General features: G+C 64.2%; 1 protein-coding gene across 2 annotated transcripts in view; it reads right to left on the bottom strand.

The window, feature by feature from the left end:
* The window catches only part of INPP5A (inositol polyphosphate-5-phosphatase A), a 162816-nt gene extending 144744 nt beyond the window's left edge, over positions 1 to 18072 (bottom strand). Inside the window, exon 1 of one of the 2 annotated variants that reach the window (XM_032314073.1) lies at positions 17729 to 18072. In XM_032314073.1, the coding sequence (XP_032169964.1) occupies positions 17729 to 17803 (75 nt within the window). In that variant the 5' untranslated portion in view covers positions 17804 to 18072. The remainder of the gene's footprint in view (positions 1 to 17728) is intronic. The other variant, XM_032314074.1, reaches the window with a different exon arrangement.
* Between the last annotated feature and the right edge of the window lie 5902 nt (positions 18073 to 23974).

Here is a 23974-nt window from a genome sequence, read left to right as displayed (position 1 = left end):
GTGGACGAGCCAGGCCAGCCAGCACACGTGCCCTTTTCCACAGCCCCTGATGAGCACAGGATCCCCAACAGGCAAGCACTGATGGGCGTCCTGGCGTCCTTGGTGGGCACAGGCTGGGACGTGTCAGGCGGGGGCGGGGGGGCACGTGGGCAAGGTCTCCCGGCGTGCGAGCAGGGGGGCACAGGTGTGGTGCGGAGGAGTGGGAAGACAGGCATGGGAGCCGAGCCCCGGGCAGCCTCTGGGATGAGCCCAAAACGGAAAAAGTGGGGCCCACAGGGAGCAGCTACCACTCCTGCTGGAAGGCAGCTCCTCAAGACACAGACAGCCGACGTGGGGGGCTCTGCACCTGCAGCCTGGGAGCAGGGGCCACCCTTCATCCCTCTTCCGGGCCACTGCCCGTGAGAACAAGTCCCAGGCCTTGTCCCCTGGACGGAAGCCAGAAACGACGGCCCTGTGAGGCCGGCAACACGGCTCCCTCCTGGCGCGCAGACTCGACGTGGGGGACGCGAGGTGAGAAGCTAACGCTTCCCGCCGTCTGGGCCCCCGGAAGCCGCACGCACGCCCATCAGCACGACGCCCTGTGTCCCTCCTTACGCTACAGAGAACCTCACGGGGTCCACCTGTCCGCAGCGCGCACGGCCGGGCCGTGGCCAACACGGCTTCGAACGCGTGGATTCTGGCGAGTGCGGTGCGGCATCACACACGCGCTTTCTCTTTCTCGCCTCGGTCCCGACGACACTGCCCCCCCCGGACCCGTCAGAGCGCAGCACATAACACCTGCACGCGGACGTCATCTCTGCGGAGGCTTCCGACCAACAGTGCGCCATGAGCGGCGAGTCTGGGGGGTCCGAAGTCACCAGGGGCCTCTGACCGTGTGGGGGTCACGCCCCTCGCCCCGGGCTTGCTCAAAGGCCAACTATGTCCTAAAGAGTGACGACTGGAAAGCGGTTTATGTTAAAACACAGATTTACACAAGGACGTGAGATTTACACGCCAGCACACCCAGACACACACATGCTCACTGGCTGTTCGTCCTGGAGCTACAAAAATTCTAGCAAATGCATTTTTAAAAATCTCAAGGCACATGTAACTACGCTGCGTTCCATCGCAAAGCCCCGGCGAGCGAGGCCGCGGCAGGGGACACGCTCGTGACCCGCCAGACCAGCCCAGGGCGCCACTCCGGCCCCACGCGGGGCGTCTCAGCCAGTCACGGAAATCAGTCTGCACACCCGTTCTTCCTACATTCCAGGTTAAAATGTCTGTTTTCAGGCTGCTAGTGGCAGCTGTCAGAAGACTAGACACAGAGCTAAGACTGACCTTTAGAGTTGTCAGACTTCAAAACCTGGGGGTGCCTGGGGGGCTCCGTGGGGGAAGCGTCTGCCTCCGGCTCAGATCATGATCCCAGGGCCCTGGGACCGAGTCCCGCACCGGGCTCCCTGCTTCTCTCCGGCGCTGCTGCTACACGTGGGCGTGCTCCCCCCCACCCCCGTCTCTGTCTCTCAAATAAATAAATACAATCTTTAAAACAAAACAAAACAAAGACCTCCAACTGGAAACGCTCGGCTGGGGGAAGGGCTCAGTCTCACGCCCAGTGACAAGGACTGGGTGAGGACGGCGTGGCGCCTCTCAGCCCCTCCACGTGCTGCGTCCCGGCAGCAGGACCCGTGTCACCCCGGTCCTCTTGCTGTGAGCTCCCTGGGCTCCAATTCCAGCCCATGTGCGTGTTGGAGCCCTGGACGCCAGGGCAGCAGGAGGCTGTCCGGGCACCGTTCCTGGCAGGGCAGGGAGGTGGGGAGATGCTGTCAGAAGCCGCCGGGCAGGTCCTCAGCCCAGGAGCAGCAGCGAGGGCCCCTGAGGCACGGACGCACACAGCCACCCCGTCCCTGGGTCCGCCAAGCCTGACTTCCGGCCCTTCCCAGGCGCCGCCTGGGGTTTGTGTATTTTTAAGATTTATTTATTTATTTATTTATGGGGGGCTGGAGGGAGACAATGCGCAAGAGCCCGGGGAGGGCAGAGGGACAGAATCTGAAGCAGTCTCCTGGCTGAGCCCAGAGTCCGACACGGGGCTCGATCTCATTACCCTGAGCTCATGACCCGAGCCGGAATCAGGAGTCAGACACTTAACTGACTGTGCCACCCAGACGCCCAGGAGCCCCCTCTTTTTAAAAACCTTGTTTTCTGCTTCAGCCAGCAAGAACGTCTGTCTACCCAGAGTGCTGAGGCCGACCAGTAAGATGCCGCTGTAATCTCGCCGTCACCTTCCACACCAAACGGTAACATCCCCGAGGGCGGGGCTCACCCAGGACCTGGCTCGGTAAGGACCATGCCACCCCCTGGAATGACCCTTCATCCCTGAGGCCAAACTGGCCCGTCTTGAAGAACATTTCTTCCCAACCCCACTTCTGAAGATATTCTAAGTACTTGCCGCTTCTTGCAGTCAGCCACAAGTGGTCAGAGAGAAGGGAGCGCACCGGGGCCGGTGAGACGTCACTCTGGCTCTCGGAGCTATGGGCCAGTACCCAGAGATGTCGGACGGCTCGCAGGGGCGTCGGGCTGGAGGCTCGTTCGTGCCTGCTCTGTACTTAGTCAAGCAAGAGAGTCAACTGATCCGCTACAAGGACCCCCTCTCCTGGGACCTGGTATGTGGCTCGTGGGGAAAGGTGGTACCAAAGCTTGGTCGTCTGGAGACAAGACCCTAAATCAGGGCCAGCACCGGGGTCCCCGGCACAGGAGACTCAGCAGGCTGTGGAGGCCTGCCTCGGAAATGCTGCCTCTGATCCGGAAACGGCAGGACGGCTCGGTGCCAGCCACAAGCAGACCCGGGAGAAGGCGGAGAACCAGAGTCCGCCACCAGCAAGTGAACCTCAGGAAACGCTCCTGTGGGATTTAGCGCTGAACGCAGCCAACACTGAAAACAGGAAACAGAAAAATCAATGAACCAAAAAGATGGTCCTTGGAAAAAAGTCAACAGAACTGACAAAGCTTTAGCTAGACTGCCAAACGGGAGACTCAAAGCGACCATTCCTGCCCACGCGACAGACACGGAAAGACCCAAAGGCAGAGGGTGAGCGGCAGAGGGTAACCTGCGCGGAAGACGTTCCCGGAAGACGCGCGCCCGAGGGAGAGAAAGCTCCAGCGGAGCGACCGGGGACGAGCTAAACTGAACGAGCGCCGGAAACCTGCGTGTCGTCGCCGGGAGAAACCGCAGAGGCCCCGAGCGGACAGAGGGCGCCCGTCGGCCGGACCGGGGCGCCGCGTCGGGCGGCGCGGAGACACATGGGGCCGTCCCCACCCGGACCGCGGCTGGCGCCTTCGCAGAGAAGGACACACTCACCCCCGCCCCCGCGAGGCCGTGGGAGACACCCCGAGAGCCAACGGCCAGGACGCCGCTCCCCGACCTCCGAGCCGTGGCGAAGCTCCCGGCGTCGACCCGGTGCGGTCCCGGCGCGAGGCGCGCGAACAGGCAAGGGAACAGCACCGGGAGGGACCTCCGCCGGACCGTCGGGGGCTTTTCAACAAGGCTGCCGAGACGGCCCGGGGGCAGAAAAGTCTTTCCGGCAAACGGTGCCGGGACAAGTGTCCACAGGCCAAAGAGCAGGGACGAACCCCGAACGCACAGTGTACGTCACTAGTAAGTCGAAGCAGACGAAAGACCCAAACGCGAGAGCCCGGGAGCCGAGACGGCGCGAGTCCGTGACCGCGTGGGCCCGCGCTCGCCCGGGCACAGCACCCGGAGCACGAGAGGCCGGACGGACACACGGACTCCATCGACGCTGGAGACGTCCGTGCTTCAAAGAACGCTGGCAAGAACGTGAGACTGCAACACGCGGGACGGGAGAAAACGTGTGCCGACCACACACCCGGGAAGAACCTAGGACCCAGACAAAACCTCAACAATTCAAAAAAAAATGTTTCAGTGGGCGAAGGATGTGGATGAAGTTGCTGCACGTCAGACCTACAGCGGCCCGGCGAGCACGAGGACAGACACGCGCTGTCGGCCGTCAGGCCACACACACGGAAACCACTGGCTGCCCACCGGGAAGTCAGAATCCAGAAGATGGACCACACGCACGTTTAGACGTGGAGAAGGCGGGGCCCTCGTGCGTGGCCGCTGGGGACACAAAATGGCGCAGCCGCCCCAGAGACGGTGGCTCCTAAACTCCCAGTCACCGTATGACCCAGCAATGACTCCCAGGTGTGCGCCCAAGGCAATTAAAAGCAAACATTCACACAACAGAAACACAAATGTTCCAGCCGCACCGCCAGTAATGGCCAAGTGTCCATCAACAGACAAGGGAACAAAGCACAGGCCAGCCCCACGACGGGACAGCATCCAGTCCTCAGAAGGGACGGAGCTCTGACACGCGTCGCCATGCAGACGAGCCTTGAAGCTGGACCGAAAACAACACGTATGTCTGATGCCGTTTCTAGAAAACCCCCAGAACAGGCCAATTCACAGACACAGAAGATAAGCGGCTGCCAGGATTCGGGGTGACTGCGGCCGGGAACCTGGTCTCCTGCAGGGGATGAAGATGTTCTAGGACTGCGAGGCCCCTGTGCATACATGTACGCACTGAGCGACACAAACAAAGAGCGAGTCTCAGGGTACGTGGCTTCTGTCTCCCTCGTCCAGTGACCGACGCCACAACCAATGCAGGCAGCGCACACCTCCAGACGCAAGTGATTCTCCGGCACCGCACAGCTGCGGTCAGCGGCGCCCAGGCCGCAGGAAGTCTGGCCCTGAGGGAAGACACAGGGGAGACGCCTGCCCACCACCGGCCCTCCGGGTACAAGGCCGGGACACACTGCACGTGGCCAAGCGACCCTTCCCCTGAGGCCCCTTCTCCTGACACTTGGCGGCACCTTGTCCACTGGTCACCAGGAATCCACAAGATGCCAGGTCCCCGCTCAGGGAGCTCAGACAGAAGCAAGAGGACTTGCCCGGTGACCCTCCCTGCTCACGGTCACGCCAACTCAGACAAGAGTGAGAAAAACCTACGTGACCCTCCACGAAAAGTACTGATGACTGTCCTCAGACGCCTGCACACAGGGTCCCTCGTTCCAACCACGTTGCTTACAGGGGTTCCGTGAGCCCAGGGCCACCCACCGCCAGCGCTTCGCTGGGGAGAGGTGTGCTGCCAGGAGTGACCCACGGCCCCACGTCCCCGGGGCTCCACGCACACTCGCGTGCCACCCAACCGGAGGCAGAGGCCCCTTCCATCCCTGAGTGCCCACGCCTCGTCCGCACTGCCCAGGCCCGGCTCTGGCCCAGCTCGGGAGCAGTGGGGTGCCGACCCCGCGCGTGCTGGGGGGGCACCGACACGTTTTGTGAAGCGGAGGAGGTCGGCTTCTGTGTGACAAGGTGGGGCCAGCGCAGGCTCCGTCTGCCCTGGGCCCTGCCCCCTGCACACGCACCCAGGCCTGACGGCCCCAGGGGCGCTGGCAACGCAGACCCCCCGTCGGGCCCCCAACCTGGAAACCGGACTTTCTCCATGGAAGGCAGCACAGCGCTGGAGGCCCGCGTACGCCCAGCAGGAAAGGGCGCGTCCACTCTCACAAAACTCTGTCCCCGTGCGCAGTGGCGATTCCTAACGCAGCCGTCACCACAGAGCACTGAAACCAGCCGCCGCTCCGTCCGTGCTGCCGGCATGGAAAGCCATTCCAAACGGCACGCAGGATACGGATCATGCGTGGCAGGAAGCTTTTTGGGTCACGCCACTGACTTTTTCCTTACAGAAGACTAAAAGCTACCCAGGTTATCAAGGCTCACAGACATCCGTTTTCTCCCAGAATCTAGGCTACGTCCCAGAGTCCCTGGTAGAATTTTCTGACCCTGAAAACAGATGTGGGAAGCTCCCTCCTCAGTGCCTCTCCGCCTGCCCTCCCCGGCCCCTCGGGAGGCACTGGCCACAAGCCCTGTCCTTGAGGGGCTCACCTCCAAGGGCACGGACTGCCCCCACTGCATTTCCCTGGGCTATCTGGAGCTCCTGGCTCTTCCAGCCTGGCTCTGAGCAACCCCTTCCTCCCCTTCCGGACTGACTCACTTATCAGGAGTGCAAACGTGGACTGAGCTCAGGGAGCTCCAGTGGGCCCGGCGACCATACCTCTTCAAGGCCAGACCCGGGGATGACCGTGGGGCCAAGGCGTCTGCCCTCTGGGTCTTCCCGCCGGGCCGCAGAGGGAGGGTCATCGGCCACAGTCCCCCGTGCGCTGAGGGAGCAGGGCTCAAGCACATTCAGACCCAGGCCACCACTCGGCCCACAGTGCCTGGTTTCTGCGACTCACTGGCCACACCAGACCATGCTGACCACACCGCCCACGCCAGCCCCATGGCTTCCCCAACAGGCCTGGCTCCTCATTTCCTGCCTCTGCTCCCGCCCTGCACAGGCCCCAGAGGCCACCTCTCCCTTACTTCTCCAACTGGCTCCCATGCCCCAAGAGCTCGGGTCCAGGCCCTGGCCGCCTGCCCAGGAGGAGGTCTGTGGTCTCAGGGCCTCTCGGGGCCTCCTAAGCCTCCCTCGAGTCCCTCCCCTTCCACAACAGGCGGCCGGGGCAGCTGGGGGCCCCGAGGGTGAGCTGTGCGCCAGGCTGCCTGGTGTGAGGCACCTCTGCCCCGAAGGTGGGCTGTGCATCATCCCAGTAAGACGGGAGCCGGAACTCCTGCCTCGGAGCGGGGGAGGCCCTGACCCAGTGCAAAGGGGGCCTCAGACAACGAGCCCCAGCTCCTGCCTGCTGGCTCCCCACATCCCAGCACACCTGTCCTAAAATGCTCCTCCCCCCCGACCCCTCCCAGGCCCCCTCTAGCCTCCTCAGTCCGAGGACCCTCGCTTCTCTGTCCGTGCTCACCGCGACCCACAGCTTCTGGGCTTTATCCCCAGTCCCCTATGTCTCGGATGTGAGCGGGCAAGATGGGTGTGGGGGACGGGCAGGAAAGGCGCACGCAAGGGGCTGAAAGACGGCCCCCAGGTGCCCTTGAGACGCCCTGGCCTGCAGCCACTATGCCCCGCCAAGGCGAGAGCTGCCCCCAGAGGCAAGCAGGGGGAGAGCTGCTGGGAGCACTGGTGTGGGCAGAGCTGGGGTGCTCCCTGCCAAGGCTCCAGCCCCTGGACAAGGGCCCAGCCCTGAGGACACCCTTACTAAGCCCGGGGCCGCCGGAACCATGCTATGCACAGCCCCTAAAAATGAGCTCCAGGCCCTCGCAGCAACACACCTGCGAGCACGGCCAAGGCTGAACCCGGATCAGAGCAGAACCACCCAGAGCCCAGGAGTCCAGATCTCCTGCCCCAAAACTCTTCGCTGGCAGCACCAAGCACGCCTGGGCTACTTCAGAAATGTAGGCGAGACCCCACCTGGCCCCGGTGGCCGTCTCGGACAGTCCCTGAATCGGCCATTGGGGCGCTGCTCTGGTCTCCGTGGCCGGTCAGCCCCTGCCGCTCACCCACACCCAGCGGCGGCTCCGATGAGCACCGCCCCCCCAAGCAGCCCAGCCGCCTGCCCTCCACCTGCACGGCGTGCACAGCGCGAGACACAGCACGGAGGGAGGCGACGGCGTTACAGCAAAAACAGGAAGTTGCAAAAGATCTGAAAAACCGTAAGTGATGAAGGAGAAAAAAGCAAGACACGCGTCCCCACTACTTTGTTTTCTTTCTTAACAGAACGCCTCCAGCAGAACGTAAGTCCCCCAACGCCCCGAATTACAGTTCAGCGAGGGGCACGGTCTGCACGCAGGCGCCGGGCGACCACTGGCTGAGCCGCACAGAGGACGTGCTGCCCGACGCCCCCCAGTTAAGCCCAGGGCCCAGAACTGGTACGGGACCCCGAGAGCGCGTGGAGGGCACCCAAAGGCTAACTGGGACGGCGGCTCTGTCCGTTCAGCCCCCAGTGGCCGCCTCTCGGTGCCACGCCTCCCGCAGGCTCTGCACAAACATGTCTCGCCGGGGTTTCAAAAGCACTGACCCGCAACCCAGACCTCAGCCCCGTCCCAGCAGGCCTGCCCAGTGTGTCAGAACTGTCCCCAGCCCCACTGCACCCTCCTCTTCTGGAGACGGCAGGAGCCCACCGACGGGCACAAGAGCCCACGTGCTCAGAGCTGGGGTCAGGCTGCTGCTTCCTGTCGTTCTGGTCCATGGACCCCCGGCAGGACCCCCGGACTGAGGAGGAATGTGGCTAAAGAAAGCCCCTCATCGGGACGGACCCGGTGCAGCCCCTCCCAGGCAGGCCGCAGGCCCTGAGCACAGGACGGGCCTCACGTGAAGCTGTCCCTGCCACGGACAAGCATTCTGGGGCAACTTCGGGAACACAGCGGCCCAGTCCCCGAAGCTGTCCACCGGAGAGTGTCCCGGCTGAGCAGCTGGGTGTGCCGTGGGGTAAATGACATCCCCGCCTCAGAGCTGCAGACCCCGATGCCCCGGCACCTCGGAGAGAAAGGTCAACAGGGCAGGGACTGTGTCTGAGGGGCCGTGACGCCCCGAGCCTGGGAGAAGGGAATTGACCCGCCAGAAGCACTGCCCCCACGGGGGCCGGTGTCCTCCGCATCCACAGCAGCAGGAGGGGAGGCCGCGGAGGTCACCACCGCTTCCTCTTCCAGACTGACCCCTGACCCCGGGACTCAGCACCAGCCCCCCACGGATGCTCTGCCCACACACGCACCGAGCTGTGGGCAGACAGCTGAGTCCCGGGAGCCAAGGGCGGCCCAGGAGGCCCCCGCACAGCTGTCCAGGCTCCCCACCTGCTGACCACACTCGAGGGCACGACACCAGCCCAGGGACCGTCCGCCCTCTTGGGAGGTCCCGGCATCCCATGTTCCTGACCCGGGGAGGGCAAAGCACAGCCACAGCCCCGGGGGGCCCCGTCCGCCGGCAGCCCACGGCCGCCCGGATAGTCTCGCCGGCGGACAGCAGCTGCGGTGCCACGGTCGCGGCGCTGCAGCAACGGACCACCGGCGGCCACCTGTCCTTTACAGGCCGAGGCCAGAAAACGCGCGTGACGAGCACACAGGACTCCTCCACACCCCCGCAGCAGAAGGCATCCAGCCCCGTGTCCCCCAGCCACCTCAGCCCCATGCGGCCTCGGGACGTGCGTGGGGCCACGGCTTCGGAGCAGGGAGGCAGGGCCGGCGGAGACTAAATGCTCCCCGGCCACGCGACCAGCGGTGCAGACGAGGGTTCACAGCGGCCCAAACCGGAAACGACGCTGCCTCCATCCACCGGTGGGGACAGCCGTGGGGCACGCGCCTCACAGCACTGCGCTCAGCCCTGAGAGGGGACGGAAGTGCCGACACGAACAGCAGCGCGGGCGGAAAACCGAGGCCAGGCACGAGGACCGCCACGAGATCCCGCCAGAGGAGATGCGCTGGAGGGAAAATTCTGGAGACGGAGGCAGAGCCGTGGCACCGAGGGCCACGAGGGACATGCCCAGAGAGGAGCGTGGGGTGAGCCGAGCCACTGCCGACGCCTCCCAAAGTCACTGAGCCACACGCATGCGCGGCGTGGACTGTGTGACATGCAGACGGTCCCGCGGCAAAACGGCAGGAAGAAGAGCAGGCCTGCGCCCCCGCCCTGGCCAGGACGCCCCTCCCGAGCCGGCAGAACGCTCTGATGCGGCCCTCGGGATCCCTCCAGCCACCCGGGACAACCCCACAGCCCACCCCGCAGCGGCTGCATCCCGGGAGGCCGGCCCACTGCGACAGGCTGGGAGGCGATGACAGCCAGCGAGCGTGACAACACCGTGTGACGGGAGCGGAAGGACAGAGCGGCACAGAGCTGGTCACAGTGCGCTGGCTCCAGCAGGGCCAGTGCACTCCTGCACTGGGAGCCCAAAGGGCCTGCTCAGAGCAGCAGCCTCCGCTGAAGCACAACTGGGAAAGCTCGCCCTGTCGGGGCATCGGAGCCCCAAGCTGCCACAGGGGCTCGGTGGGGAAAGGGGGCTCAGGAAGGCCAGTAGGGACGGTGAAGGGGCAGCCGGCACGCGGACCCCCAGAGCTGCGGAGGCAGCGGGCACGCCACAGGCGAGAGCAGGAGGCTCCTCTGGGGTGACACTGGGCGGCACAACCGGCTTTCCCGTCAGTCAGACACAGGAGCCCACGCGCAGGGGACAGCAGACGGACCAAGCCGGCAGCGCAGGCACAAGTAAGGAAGCCTACGGTGGGCAGGAGGGGACAGAGACCTCGAAGGCAGGGGCCCGGGCCCAGCTGGCAGCACCCATACCTCACCCTGCCGGGCGCCCTCCCTACCTGCCCTAGCCCCCATGCCAGGGGGGAGGGGCATTCCTGCCTTCCTGATGGCCAGCGGGGGAGGGGCAGCCGACACGCTCTCAGTCATACGGGACGCACGGCACACCCCAGCCCCACACGTCCCTGTCACCACGTGCCCCTGCGGACCCCGACCCATGGCCTCACGACAGCACTGAGGGCAGAATCCCTGCCACCGAGCCCCAGGCCTGGCCATGCCTCCCGTTGTAAACGTCCGGTTCCTAGAATAACAGCAAGTCGCTCAGGGACCCTGAGACGTGGGCAGAAACGGAGGGCGCCTGAACCCAGGCCGGTGAGCCCTGGACCAGAGCCAGGGCTGGACCCCGCCCCGGGGCAGAGAGGCTGTGGCCTCCAGGATGCAGCCCCAGGCCGGCTCCCGTGCTCGTGGCCCAGAGCAAGGGCAGGGCAGGACGGAAGGCCCGGCGCCGCGCGGGGTGCAGAGGACACAGACTCCTGATGGGCTCCAAGGCAGCTCACTCAGGGAGGGGACTCTGAGAAGGTCCCCAGCACCACCATGTTCTGCTCAGAGGAGGGAGCGCAGCCCCAGCCTCCCCGTCCCCACCAGCCCCCAGCCCCAAAGAAGGGCCTCGGCCCCCGTCAGTGACGGGGGAGAAGACGAGGGCCTGGGCTCACAACAACCCACCCGAGGGTCCGGATTTAAGGGACGGCTGGGGATGAGACTGAATGAGTCCCCAAAGGGAAAACCCAAACCCGGGCCAGCATCGTCCTCGAGCCTGCGTGTCACTGGCGTCCTTACCTGTGACCCAGAAAAGCCCCTTCTGCGTGCGGACACCGAGACCAGCCGCCAGGCAGAGCCCCCGTCATCCCTGACCCGCTTCCCTCGTCCCCACCCAGAGCCGCCGTCCAGGGCCCGGGCCGGCTCCCACAGGGCCCCAGGCCGCTCCCACGGGCCGCTCCAGCACGAGGACAGCACCCCTCCCCAGACAGGGCCGCCCTCGCCCGGCCCGTCCTGCGACAGACGCGTCAGCCGTCCTGCACGTGGCCGGTCCCAGTGGCCATCCTGTCCCGGTGCCTCTTCTACAGCCCAAAACAGACCTGGAACACTCGAAGCGGGCGTCGTGGACAACAGTGCGGCACCCTCTCCAGCGCCGTCGTCAGAGGCCACGCGGAGGCGGGGATGGGAGGACCGCGTCCCCACGAGCTCTCCCCACACACAGGCCCGCGCACAGGCCGCCCCAAACCCTCCTGCCCTGGGTGGACGGGGGTCGTCATACGGTCCCATCTCTGGACTAACACTTTCACGCCCTGAAAAAGCCAGCGGCCGTCACCCTGGTCCACGTTCAGTGTAACCGGACAAGCTGCTGCGTTTTCCTCTCCTCGTTAACGGTCAGAAACCCTGGCGGCCTCCTCCTCGGTGTCTCCGTCAGTGTGCGCACGGCCGTCTGAGCTCTCCCGCGTGCCCAAGCCCACGCCTGGAGTGGACCGGCTCAGCACCTGCCCCTGCTTCTGAAGAGCCCAGTACCTGGACAGTTCTTAGGCTCCGACACTCAGAAACACCATCTGCTCCCCTGAAACGGAGGCTCCAGGAAGGGGCCCGCGGCTCCACAGGGAGAACGCGGGGCTGCAGAGCAGAGACCGCCCCCGAGAAGGAAGCGTGCCACGGGGCAGCCGTCCCGGGCCTGGCCAGGCAGAAACTGGGCCCAAGCCTACAGGCCGGCTGCTACCCCCAGCATCGAGGCGGGAGTCTCCGATGCCCTAATTAACGAAGCGGCAACGGAAGACAGAAGTCACAGTCGGTCTGTGTTCACCGTGGGGACGTTCTCTCTGCCGCCTCTCTTCCCTGGCCGCCACGACCCCACTCCGTAAGCTCACTCATGTTGGGAGGGCCTGGGGAAACATGGGGAACACAGGGCTGCGTCCCCAGAAGTGACGACAGACGGGTGACCAAGACACCACCCAGACCCTCCAATGCCCTTCTGACCAGCCGCCTGACCCTGTGCCCACCCCAGCGACCGGACTGCAAGCTAGACACAGCCCTCCTCCCGACAGGGGACCCTCCTGCCCATCCGCACCCCACTGCCCGCAGGAGCAGACGCACGCACCCGCCGTCCCTTAGCGAGATGCCCGCACTCCACCTGCTCACCGCCCTTTCGGGTCACACAGGAGGCTCCAGAAGGGCAATGCGCGCAGAGGCAGGCCTGGTCCAATTTCTCTAACTTCCAGACTGGACCCGGCACATCACGGGGTCACAGCTCCGCACAGGTCTCTCCCTAAAACCCGCGCACCAGCAGTGACGGACCCAGGGCGGCGCTGGCCCCCTCTCCTGCCCTCTCGCTCCCACACTGGGGACACTGTGTGCGATGCGGGCTCTGGACCAAGTGCAGGGCCTCTCCCAGGGACGCCCACCAGAGGGCAACTTCTCGGAGCCATCCAGGCCGGGAGGCAGTACACACAGGTGTCTATCAGCGTGAACACCCGCGAGCCCTCCGGCCGCGCTCCCTGCGCTGGACTCGAAGCACACAGAACACGGGACACAGACGCGCTACCCCGCGCGGTGGACAGCGGCCCTCGGCGGCCTGACAGACGTCGGAAACGCCGAGGACGCCGCTGCGCAGAGGACACCGCGCCACCGCGAGCTCAGAGGCTGCGGGACCCCGCCGGGGACCCCATGTCGCCAAGAGGTACGGGATGCGGGTGTGGCCTGCACACAGGTCGTTGGCGCGTCCAAGACCGTCCAAGGCCGGCACGACATGCCATTTGTCCAGGGTGAGCAGAGGTGTCCGGGTGCCGAGGCCGCTTCCTGAGCAGCAGCAGCACCAAAGCCACGCCGGGTTCTGGACCCCCGCCCCGTTTGTGGGAATGGGCGGATCCGCGACTACAGAGGCCCGCGCTCTGGCAAACAGACCAAATTTCTACAGGGAAGTACACTGACGTCTCAGGTCACAGGCAACAATACAAAAAAAAAGAAAAAATTGCTAAGCCCCTGCCTTCTTGGGCTGTCCCCGTGGGACACGGGGCCTGGGGGAGCCCAGGAGGCTGGCTGGGAGGCCCAGCCCAGCCCCCATCCCTGCGCCTCACACACCACAGCCTGCTTCGGGGCTGTGAGACGGCGCGGACACCACGACTTCGGAAACCTGACAGCCGCAAGCTCATTGACGAGAACTCCCCACCGTGTCCCGTGCCGGCGGCGAGCACGGGCTTTCCCAGGAGCTGATCCCACCACGCTACAGGCTGAGCCCCGGGCCTGGGTCCCCCTCCTGCCTCCTGCGACCCGCATGGACACGGTCCTTCAAGGCCTGAGTCCAGACAAGCGCCACAGACGTGAGTGTGGCTGCAGAAAGGCAGCCAGGGCCGGGTGGGGTGAGGGCAACAGCCCAAAGCAGGGGCATCCAAGCAGCCCAGGGAAGAGCCTCTGGAGAAGGTTGTCAAGGCCAGGAGGACGGGAAGCCACGAGCCTTGGAACGCGGCTAAGGGAAGGTGAAGCGGTACGGACGCTGGGCCGCGTGGGCACTTCCTCCAAAGGTTAAACATGGAGTCACCAAACACCAAGCAGCTCCCCTCCTGGGCACGCGCCTGGGAGAAACGAAAACGCGCGCACCAAGCTCAGGGCAGCGCTCTGTGCAACGGGCAGGCCGTGGGGACAGACGTGGGGACGGCCCCATGTCCAGCAGCGGACAGCGGGTTGACCAACGGCGGTGAGTCCTGCGGGGGCAGGGCTCAGGCAGACGACGGAAAGCAGCGCCGACACCCGCTCCGTTGTCCCCTAGGAAAACTTCATGCCCAGCAAGCGGAGCCAGACACAAAGGGCCACCTACGGGACAGTGACGTGAGACGCCCTGAATAAGGAAATCCCCGGAGGCCAGAGGAGCCTGCTGACTTCAAGGCAGGGGGGCTGCCAAGGGACCTTCCTGGTTCAAGCACAAAACAGGCTCTAGAATGGACGGTGACAGCGGCACGGTGTGCGACATGCCGAAAACCACTAATTCAGAGCCACCAGCTTTGCGGGGTGACGTGTAGGACCCCAGAATGGTGTCTCGGTGAAGCCGTCGCCGAAGGGCCTGCACGAGCAGAGACTGTGCTGTCAGAGGCCACCCAGAGCCAGGGACACGGCCGGGAACAGACCTGGGAACAGAAGAGCAGCCCTCCAGCTCAAGGCCCCGTGGACTCCACCAGCTCGCGTGACCATGTGCTGGGCCAGGAGCGGGGGGAGACGGCGAAAGGCAGGCAGTAGCGGCGGCCCCACACGCGGCACGAGCTGGGGACGTGGAGTTCAGGGAGCTTTCAGGGTGGGATGGGGGCAAGGGGCAGAGTGAGCCAAACTGATGGTACAGGACAGAGGGGGCCACGGGGCCCGGGAGAGGGTCCCCCAGACACCTCCTGTGGGTAAGGCCCCAGAGGGTGCGGCCACCTCACCGGTTCCCCAGAACTCGTGGCACAACTAACTGTTCAGCAGGCCCTGGGGAGACCAGCGGAAAGGGGAACCAGCTCAGAACTGACACAACTCCGACTATGCGCGGACAAAGGCCCCGCAGGCAGACCCCCAAGGGCAAGCCGAGCGCTCGGAACCCTGCCACTCCACTAAGTGCCTTTCCCAGGAAACAGCTTTGCCACCTCAGACCGGGGCGGGGATGGGGGGTGGGGGGCTGTGCCCAGCTCTCAAACCTCAGCCCCAAGAACTCACCTCTGGGTTCATTTCTAGCAATAACAGTAAGAACAAAGAGCCAGAAACCTCCCTTGTCAAAAACCCAGCCATCTCAAGCCTAACAATGAGGTAGGCAGCCCTGGCCGCCCCTTTCCAGGAGACGGGCTGGTGACAACGGGGGTCTAACCCGCGGCTGCAGAAGAGCCAGGGGGCTCTCGAGGCGCGACCTGGCAGTTGCTGCAAACCTGGAGAAGCCGCCCCTCGGCGCCCCCAGCAGGGAGGTGCTCGTGTACGGTCAGGAAGGGCCACCAGCGAGGACCGAGGGCCTCAGAGTCCAGCCCAGGAGGCCGGGCCTGGAGTCCACCAGGTCCCAGCCATGCTCACAGCAACACAACAGTCTCCTCTTCCCAGCCTCAATTTCTGCTTCTCTCAGGATCTACCTAACGACGTGGTATGAACACTGGCAGTCATAACCCCGTAACCAGGAGCTCTTCGGGGGTTCCCCACCACCATCCATCCTCCAAGGGTGAGAACCACTGTGAGAACCACTGTGGGGTGGCTGTTCTCAGCCCCTCCCGGGTAACATCGCAAGGGCGGGGCAACCGGAGGGCCCTCGGGAAGGACCACACGCCAGCCACGCTCGGGCAGGGGGGACATGAGCCACGGGCAATGATGAGAAATGGGCCTGCAGAGGGTCACCTGCTGACGGGGCAAGGCTGCCCAAGTTCAGAAGCACAGACGTGTGTGGCCTTCATGGCGCACCGTGCCTGTGTCTCCCTCAGACGCCCCTCCCCACGACGACGAAGCCGGCAAGAAAGCGTCCCTTCCCGGGCCCAGCCACCTCCTGCTGGAGGCATGCCGTGCGTGGAGTCACCGGGCAGATCTGCTGAAACCTGCTCTACACCAAGGAATCCACACCCCTGCACTCGAGACTGCTCTCCCCCGCCAGGCCCCCTGCAAAATGCAGCAGCACACGGCTCCCAGCCACAGTGGGCGCCCCAGAGCGTGGGGGAGCCTGGCGAGCGCCCACCTGCTGCTCCCCGTGCCACGGAGAGAGGACGCCTGCCACCCCCAAGGCTGAGCTCCACAGGCGAGAGACCTACGGGTTCCAGGCAGGTCCTCGTCCGCGGGCCCGCACATGGAACCGATCCTGCAGAATCACCCCGTGTGCTGTTTACCAAAACGAATGCCCCTCCCAGATGCAAACGTGATGCGAAACTCCATACAGCCTTCAAGAAAAATGAAAATTCAGAGAGAACGTGTTGACAAACAAAAGTAAATTAAGTGACCCGTGTTAACGCCAGCACAGAGGAGTGTGCGAGTGCAGCTGAGACGCACGAACACGCCAGAACTCGGAATCAAAGATTACTGGAAAGAATGTTCGCACAGCAAAATCGTTTTCCCTTTGAGACTCCAATGCCCCACCATGCTTAATTTTCCTGACATTTCTGAGGCTTTGAAGCCTCAGCTAACGGATCTGAATCATCTGAGCAAAACCATGTCACAGCGGCGTGTTACTGGAAAGCTGAGAATAGACGGCTAAATATACAGACACGCGCCCGGACGGGACCCTTCTGCAGAAGACGATCGAACGAGGAACCGCGTGACGCTGTCCGAGGGGCAAAGGGAGAACAGCTCGCCGGCCGCGGGGAAGCAGATCGCGGACGCCTGGAAGTTAAAGTAAGAGAAACACGAAAACAGCACCGGCTCCGTGTCAAGGAAAGCAAGCCGAGCCCGCCCATGACCTTAGAGCTTACTGAAACACTTCACCCGTGCCTGCTGCCGGCAAAGGAAGGCTCGGCAGGACGCCAGGCCTTCTCCCGGAATCCAAGTCATGCCTGTATCACTGGACCGGCCCACGCCCACGGCTCACCTAGCGCGGCCGCCACAGGCTCCATCTGTGCCATCGCCCTTTCTTCCTAAACAAGCACGCCACTTGGAGCCGCAGCCTGCTGTATTTGGGTTGGCAGCGCGAGCACCAACAGCGGGTGGCACCACGGCTCCGGCAGCGAACTAGGTCAGCCCGGGCCTGCCTCGAGAGCTCCAGAAGCCCCAGTCCCCGGCTCCCACAGCTCCCCATGGCCCACCAGCGGCTGCCCTGGGAGCCTGGGCGGGAGGCCCCAGAGGTAAAGGCCCTGGACAGTCACATCCCTTCTGGCCTTGAAAAGCTCGCCGGCATCTCCCTCTTCCATAAACAAGAAACAGAGCGTTCTCTAGGGCTTGCCACAGCCGCCCTGGTTGGAGAACTAGACAGATACTAAGTTACGGGGTAAAACCGGGGCGCCAAGCGCGGAGCCACACACAGCCGGCCAAGGCAGCCCAGCGCAGGGGACTAGCCCACCGGCCAGGGGCGGGGTCTGGAGGCCAGAACTCAGGGGTCAGGGTTCTGGGCTCAACAGTCTGGGACAAGAGTTGGGGCCAGGGTTGTGGTTTGGGGCCAATGCACAAGGGTCCTCAGATCAGGATTTGGGGACCTTGGACCGGGATTAGAATCCAAGTTTTGGGCCCTGCTTTCCGGCGGGGCTCTGAGGTCAGGGTTCAGCCTATGCAGTCTGGAGGCCAGGGATGGGGGACCTGGATTCCAAGGTTCAGGGCAGGGCTCAGGGCTCAGGGCACTGGGGGTTCGGGGTCTCAGGATTTGGGGGTACCAGGATCTGAAGGGCCCAGATTCCGCGTCCAGGTCCTGGGGTCTGAGACTCAGGGTTTCAGTCGGGAACCTGGGACTCCGGGGGCTCCGGGATGGGGACCGGGACCTGGGGGCCAGGTTCCGGGGGGCTCGCGGATCAGAGCTGGGGCCCAGGTCCGGATCGCGGGGCCCCGGGGGCCCCAGGGCTGGGGGTCGGCGCGGGGTCGGGGTCCGGCCGCCGGGCACTTACGTCGTCGAAGAGGGAGCCCACGTTGGCCGTGACCAGCAGCACCGCGGTGCCCGGGGAGGCCGCCTTCCCCGCCATCGTGGCCTGGGCCGGCGGCGGCCGCTCGCGCGGGGCCGGTCGCTTGGGGTCTCCGCGGGCCGCGGCGTCAGCTGCGCCGGGGGGCGGCCCCGGGGCGCATCGCGGGCGCGGCGGGTCGGGCCGGGCCTGGCCGGGGTCTGGCCGCGCGCGCGCTCGCTCGCTCGCCCTCGCTGCTCCGCGGCCCCGCGCCCGTCGCTCTCCGCCCGCGCCTCACCGCGGCCCGCGCGCAGCCATTAGGGTCGCCGCCGCCGCCGCCGAAGTTCCCGCAGCCGCTGCCGCCGCCGCCGCCGAGGCCAGTCCCGCCCGGAGCCGGGGGGCGGGGCGTGCGCGGGGCGGGGCGTGCGCGGGGCGGGGCGTGCGCGGGGCGGGGCGTGCGCGGGGCGGGGCGTGCGTGGGAGGGGCGGGACCTCGAGCAGGCTGCCGGGGGGCCGGGAGGGGCGGGGCGGCTGGAGAAGGCGGGGCCTGGGACGGGGCGTGGACGGAAGGGGCGGGGCCACGGGGCGTGGGTCCGGGACCGCAGAGAGGCCGAGGGCGGGGGCAGGACCCGCGCGGGGCTCTCCTGCTTCGGCCCGGGCTCCTCCTCGGCCGCCCTTCCGTCCCCCGCCCCGCGCTGGGGCCGCGCACTGTCTCCGCCCCCCGCACTCCTGTGACGTCACGGTCCGGCAGCCGCCGTGCTTCTTAAAGGGGCCGCGCGCGGACCCGCAGTCAGCGAGGCGGGAGCAGAGGGGCTGGGGGGTGGTCGTGTGGCCCGCGCCTGAGCCACGAGCGTGGAAGGCGGAGGCCCGGGACATTTTATTAACTCACAGGCCGCGTGGGCCCCCGCCCGAGGTGGGCTTCAGAGGGGCGCGGAGCGGGACAGCGAGCGGCGCAGGAGGGAGGCGGGCGGGGGTCTCGGGCCCCGGACCCTGAGAGGCGGTCCTCGGGGCGGGGGCGCGGGCTGGAGACCGGGCTCTCGGGGAGGGGGCGTGGTCGGGACGGGGGCCGCGGGAGCGGGGTCCCAAGGCGGGGTCGCGCGGGGTTCGGGGCTCGGGGTCCCCGGCGGGTCCCGGGCGGGTCTCCAGTTCTCGGGTGTCACCAGGGAGGCGTTTCGGGCAGAGGCTGTCCACAGGCGCCTGGGCGCGCAGCAGGCCCCTGCCCAGACCGGCCCCTGCCCAGACCGGCCCCCGGGGAGCGGCTGGCGCTGGCTGGGACGGGGTGGCCGCCCGGCTGGCCTGCGCGCCCCTGACCCTGCCCAGACCGCCTGCGCGCCCCTGACCCTGCGGGTCGCTCAGGGCGGCCGGCAACTGGGCCCTCCCGGAGGGCGTCCGGTCTGCAGGTAGCTGCGGGATTCTGCTGCTGCGACCGCCCAGGGCCCTGCAGCAGACGCATCAGAAACCCACGTTCGCTCGGTGGGGGTGGCCGGCGGGCGGGTTCGTGCCCAGGGCCGGCCGGACGCTGAGGGGAAGCTGCAGCCTCCCACGTGGGGACAGCGTCTACACGGTAGTTGGGGTTGACGGAGGCCATAAAGGTGTCTCTTTCCCAAGACTCAGTGCCCTTGCAAGAAGAGCCCCGGAGCACATGCTGCCCCACACCCTCCGAATCCCAACAGAAATCAAAGAAGAGGCCATGTGAGTGGACAGAAGGTAGCCCTGGACAAGCCAGGAAGAGAGAACTTTCACCAGAAACCAGACCCTGTGGGAACGCGATCTCAGACGTGGGGCGTCCAGACGGCGAGAAATAAATTTCCGCTGATTAAAGGCACCTACTGTGTGTCTTTCTGTGGTAACAGCCCAACCCTCCCAGTAGGGCATCTCCTGCTCACCTTCCTGCGGAACCCACCTCTGCTAAGGACACCGGCCATAGAGGGCAAATGGAGACGCGTCCCCGAGGTCCAGGGCCGCTTCCTAAGAAGCCGGTCGCCTCCTGCCCTGTCCTCAGGCTGTGTCTCGTCTCACACCTCTGCACCGCCTGGCCGAGGGGCTGAGCTGCACCGCAGGAGCCTGCTTCCCCGGCGACTGCCTGAATTAGAGAGCACCCAGCCCCGCGCCCCGTCCTCGCCCAGCGCCCACCCTCCTGGCTGCCCCGTGGGACCCCTCCGGCCATCTCCAGGCCACCGGCAGCCCTTCCCATCTGGCGGACAGGCTTGCGCTTCACCTTCGCGAAGAAGAGTTTGCGCCCACCCGCCTCCGCCTCCCTCCGCCCAGCCCCTGCCCCGTCCTGCCCTCCCCTCCAATCATGCTGCTGCGTCTCAGAACCTACGAAGTCCCCCTTTGTGCTAGGCCCCTCCTCGCCGTCCCATCTCTGCTCCGTTTACTGCAGACCTTCTACAAGTGACCAGCCTGCCCAGCAGGAACACACACTGTGCGGCAAACGGTCATTGGTGACCAAGCGCCAATGGACCACCCTTCCAGGCTCTCGACGGCTGCTTGTGCCACACCCCAACGGGGCCATCGGCACGGTTAGCACTGGTTCCTAATTCAGCAGCCAGTCCCCACCCCTGGCTTCTACCCACCTGACTTACCCCAGAAACGGGTTCTGCCCTGGTGACCGTGACATTGGCCGTCTTGGTGCCCCCTGGCTGCCTGTCCCCCAGCCTCTTTCGCTGGGTCCCGGCCTCCTCAGCTGTGGTCCTGGCTCCTCCTCCTCCGGCGCACGCTGCGTACCAGTCTCCTCAGACTTTCTCCAGGTGCCTGCTGCTGTGCTGGGAAGGGCTGTCTCGAGGCCAGCAGACCCAGCAGATTCCAGAATCACTCCTTCCTTCGGAGGCTCACACTCCAAAGTGTCCAGTCTCTGCGTGCAGCCCTCGGCAGCCACGTTTGACTCTGTGCCCCAACAGCAACTCCACTGGCTTCTATTGGCCCACCCGACCTCTCAGATGCTCCTTCCTCCTACAGACCGACCCACCCACCCGACACCGCGCATGCCATCACACCAGCTTTCCCCTCTGCCTAGGGACCGTCCCCCCCACCCCCGCCTCCCTGCCACACAGGCGCAGCCAGCCACGGAGAAGTAACAAGTGTGCGCCGTGTGAGTCAGCGCCGTGTCGGAGCCATGCCCGTGCTTGGATCCAGGGCCATCTGGCTCTCAGAGAGGTATTGAACCCTAATCTCACGTAAGTTAAGAGCCACATTCATAAAACCGTGGGTAAAGGGGAGGCTTTCTTTTGCTAGCATGTCCTGTTTTGCCTTTGGAACTCTGTCCCATCTCTGGATGTTTCCTTTGCTGAGAGAGTAATACCATGTTTTAAGTTTTGCAACTTATTATACGTTATGCAAAGCCCCCTTATCCAGCCTCAGGAGAGACCTGGCCCCCCCGGCATCAGGGTCTGGATCTGCCCCCCAGTGAGCAGGGCAGAGGGGGAGGTGGAGGCCGCGAGAGCGTGACGTCGGTTCTTCCGCAGAAGACCACGTGCGCCAACCCAGCCTGCCTGGCCAGGTGCTCGCGGGGCTCCCAGACAGTTTGGCCAAGACTCTAGTTAAACAATAATGTACTGTCAGCTGTCCAGGAAAGGTCAGTACAGTAGTCCCTAATCTCATATCGTGACTTAGTTTAAGATAGTGACCGATTTATTCATGGGTTCGTCTCATCCGACGCTCCAGAGGTTCCCGGCTGGGGTTCCTTACGCACAAGCTTCAGAGCCCCCGTTGCCCCACAGGTGGCGAGGAGGACAGAGCTCTGTGGTTGCAGAGTGTGTTTCAGTCACGTGCTCATCTACTTCCCACACCCTGCTGGGGGGTCACCCTTGGTCCGTTGTTACAGCACACGGTGTCCAAGGTCCCACTCTAGGTGCTTTTCTGCATAGATCCTGGCCAGACCCCCCGTGGAGGAATCCAGGGCTCTGTCCTCAGTGACGGGCCAGACTGGGTTGCTTTAGCCAGAAGCGTGTTTGCCGTTAGTGACCTCACAGTCACCTGGGAAAGGGAGGCATCTGTGCTTCTGAGTCACTTGGATTCCTCTGTCATTCACCAGCTCTCTCCGGGAGCAGCCAGCACCTTGCAGGCACCCCGGCTGTGTGGGTGCTTCACAGTTCTTACTCCTAGTCCTCCGAAGCAGCCATACGAGGTTTGTTTGTTTGTTTTTAAGATTTTACTTATTCATCTGACAGACAGAGATCACAAGCAGGCAGAGAGGCAGGCAGAGAGAGAGAGGAGGAAGCAGGCTCTCCGCTGAGCAGAGAGCCCGATGCGGGACTCGATCCCAGGAGCCTGGGATCATGACCTGAGCCGAAGGCAGAGGCTTTAACCCACTGAGCCACCCAGGTGCCCACCAAACGAGGTTTGTATCTGCCTTTGGGAGGTAAGAAAACCAAGCTTCGGGAGCAGAAAGCGGGCCAACTCCCCACAGGCAGCAGGGGCCGAGCCAGGATGCCGGGCCTGGTGGGTCCTCGACGGCAGGTGTGGCCTTACCCGGTATCCGGCCTTTCCCTCGTCCCTTTGCTCCTTCAGTTACCCGTTCGGGGAGTCTTTGTCGGTGCCTTCCCCGTGCGGCGCTTCACGCCGGCGAAGACTGGTAGCGACCCAGGTTGCTGAGATCCTGCGGGAATGCCAGCGGGAAACACACGTGGGCCCTGCGTCGAGGCGACACGGTGCCCGCTGACAGTGCCCTTACGACAGGCACGCACTCATCCCCGATAACCGAGGTCTGTCGACCGGCTCCGTCCGCCCAGGAGGAGCAGCGGCCCCTCATCTCATGCGAACGCTCCCAGCGCTGTGGCTCTTGTGACAGGACCACCGGCGAGTACCGCACACGCCGCGCTCCTTGCCCAGCTCGGGCCATACACGCAGTCCCGGCTCCTCTGGTTCGAGCCCGGCTCTGTAACGTGCTTTGGGGTGCCACGGAGGGATCTCCCTGGAGGCTTTCCATCCGGGAGCGGCCCATGCTGGACGGACACATCGCGCCGCGAGGCCGGGTTGTTTCCCTTCCTGCCTGTCGGGTCAGTGAGCTCAGAAGAAGCCCTCGACAGAAGTCTGGCATCTATTTGTGATGAAAACCTCTCGGCAAACGGAAGATTGAGAGACCCTCCTGAACCTCCTGAGACGCAGCCGTGAGAGATGTGCGCGAGCACCACGGGGTGTGGACAGACGCCGCTATCGCCACCTGCGCTGTGGACGAGGCAGGGCTGTCCTTCCTCAGTCCCGCTACTCGACGTTAAGGAAAGGTTGGTCTGCGCGAGAGAGTAAGAACAAGAAAGAAAATGCACACAGATTGGAAAGCATGATGGGAAACTCCTGTTGGTTTCAGGCAACATCATCTCTGACATGGAAAATCCTAACAAATCCACAAAAAACACTTCCAGATAAATGAATTGACTAAGGTCATGGCACACGGGTCAATATTCAGAAATCAGTTGCGTTGCTGGATATTAGAAACGAGCACTAGAAAAGAAAACTTTAGATCATTTCCATTTAAACGGCTTGGAAGGTAAAGTGTTTATGCGTAAGTGTAACAGCACGAGAAGTCCTCTGAGAGAAACCACAGAACGCAGAGGCCTGAAGCTGGAGGGGGTGGTGGAAACCGGGCGCCGCGCCGCCTTGCTGGGTTGAGAGATTCAGTGGTGTGAGGATGTCTTCTCCTCCGTGGAGCTTTAATGCTCTCAGCTGGCTTTGGCTTTTTTGTTTTAGAAACCACAGGTTCATTCTGAAATATATATGGAAGTGCCAAGTACCTAGAACCACCAAAAGAGTTTCGAAGAAGAAGAGCAAAGCTGGGGTCCTCACACTGCCTGATTTGCAGACTTCGAGAGCCGCCGTAATTGACATAGTGCTTTATTGGCCTACGGGTGGGCATGCTGGTTGGGGAAGAGAAGGGAGAACCCAAAAGCAGACCCGCACTGGCGCGGTCCAGTGGTTTCGACAAAGACGGCAATTCGGGGGAGAGAATTGTCTTTTCAACGAACAGTGCTGGGAGCCACGGGATTTCCGTGCAGCGCGAAGCAAACCCCGACTGACCCTGACACACACACACACACACACACACACACACGGCACCTAAGTTAACTAAAAACGGCTCACAAACCCACAGCCAAAAAGCGAAAGCTATAATATTTACAGAAACACGGGAGACTGTTTTTGAGACCTTGGAGCAGGAACAGACTTCTCAGAGAGGACGACCCCAAAACCACTACCTGCAGTGATAAAAGGGGGGAGATTAAGTCGCAGTTTATCAAAATTTTAAAGTCACACTCTCTTGACG

Source organism: Mustela erminea, chromosome 14, assembly GCF_009829155.1.
Source record: "Mustela erminea isolate mMusErm1 chromosome 14, mMusErm1.Pri, whole genome shotgun sequence".
Lineage (NCBI taxonomy): Eukaryota > Metazoa > Chordata > Mammalia > Carnivora > Mustelidae > Mustela > Mustela erminea.
The sequence above is the reverse complement of the archived record's forward strand: the minus strand, read 5'-3'. Positions and strand labels throughout refer to the sequence as shown.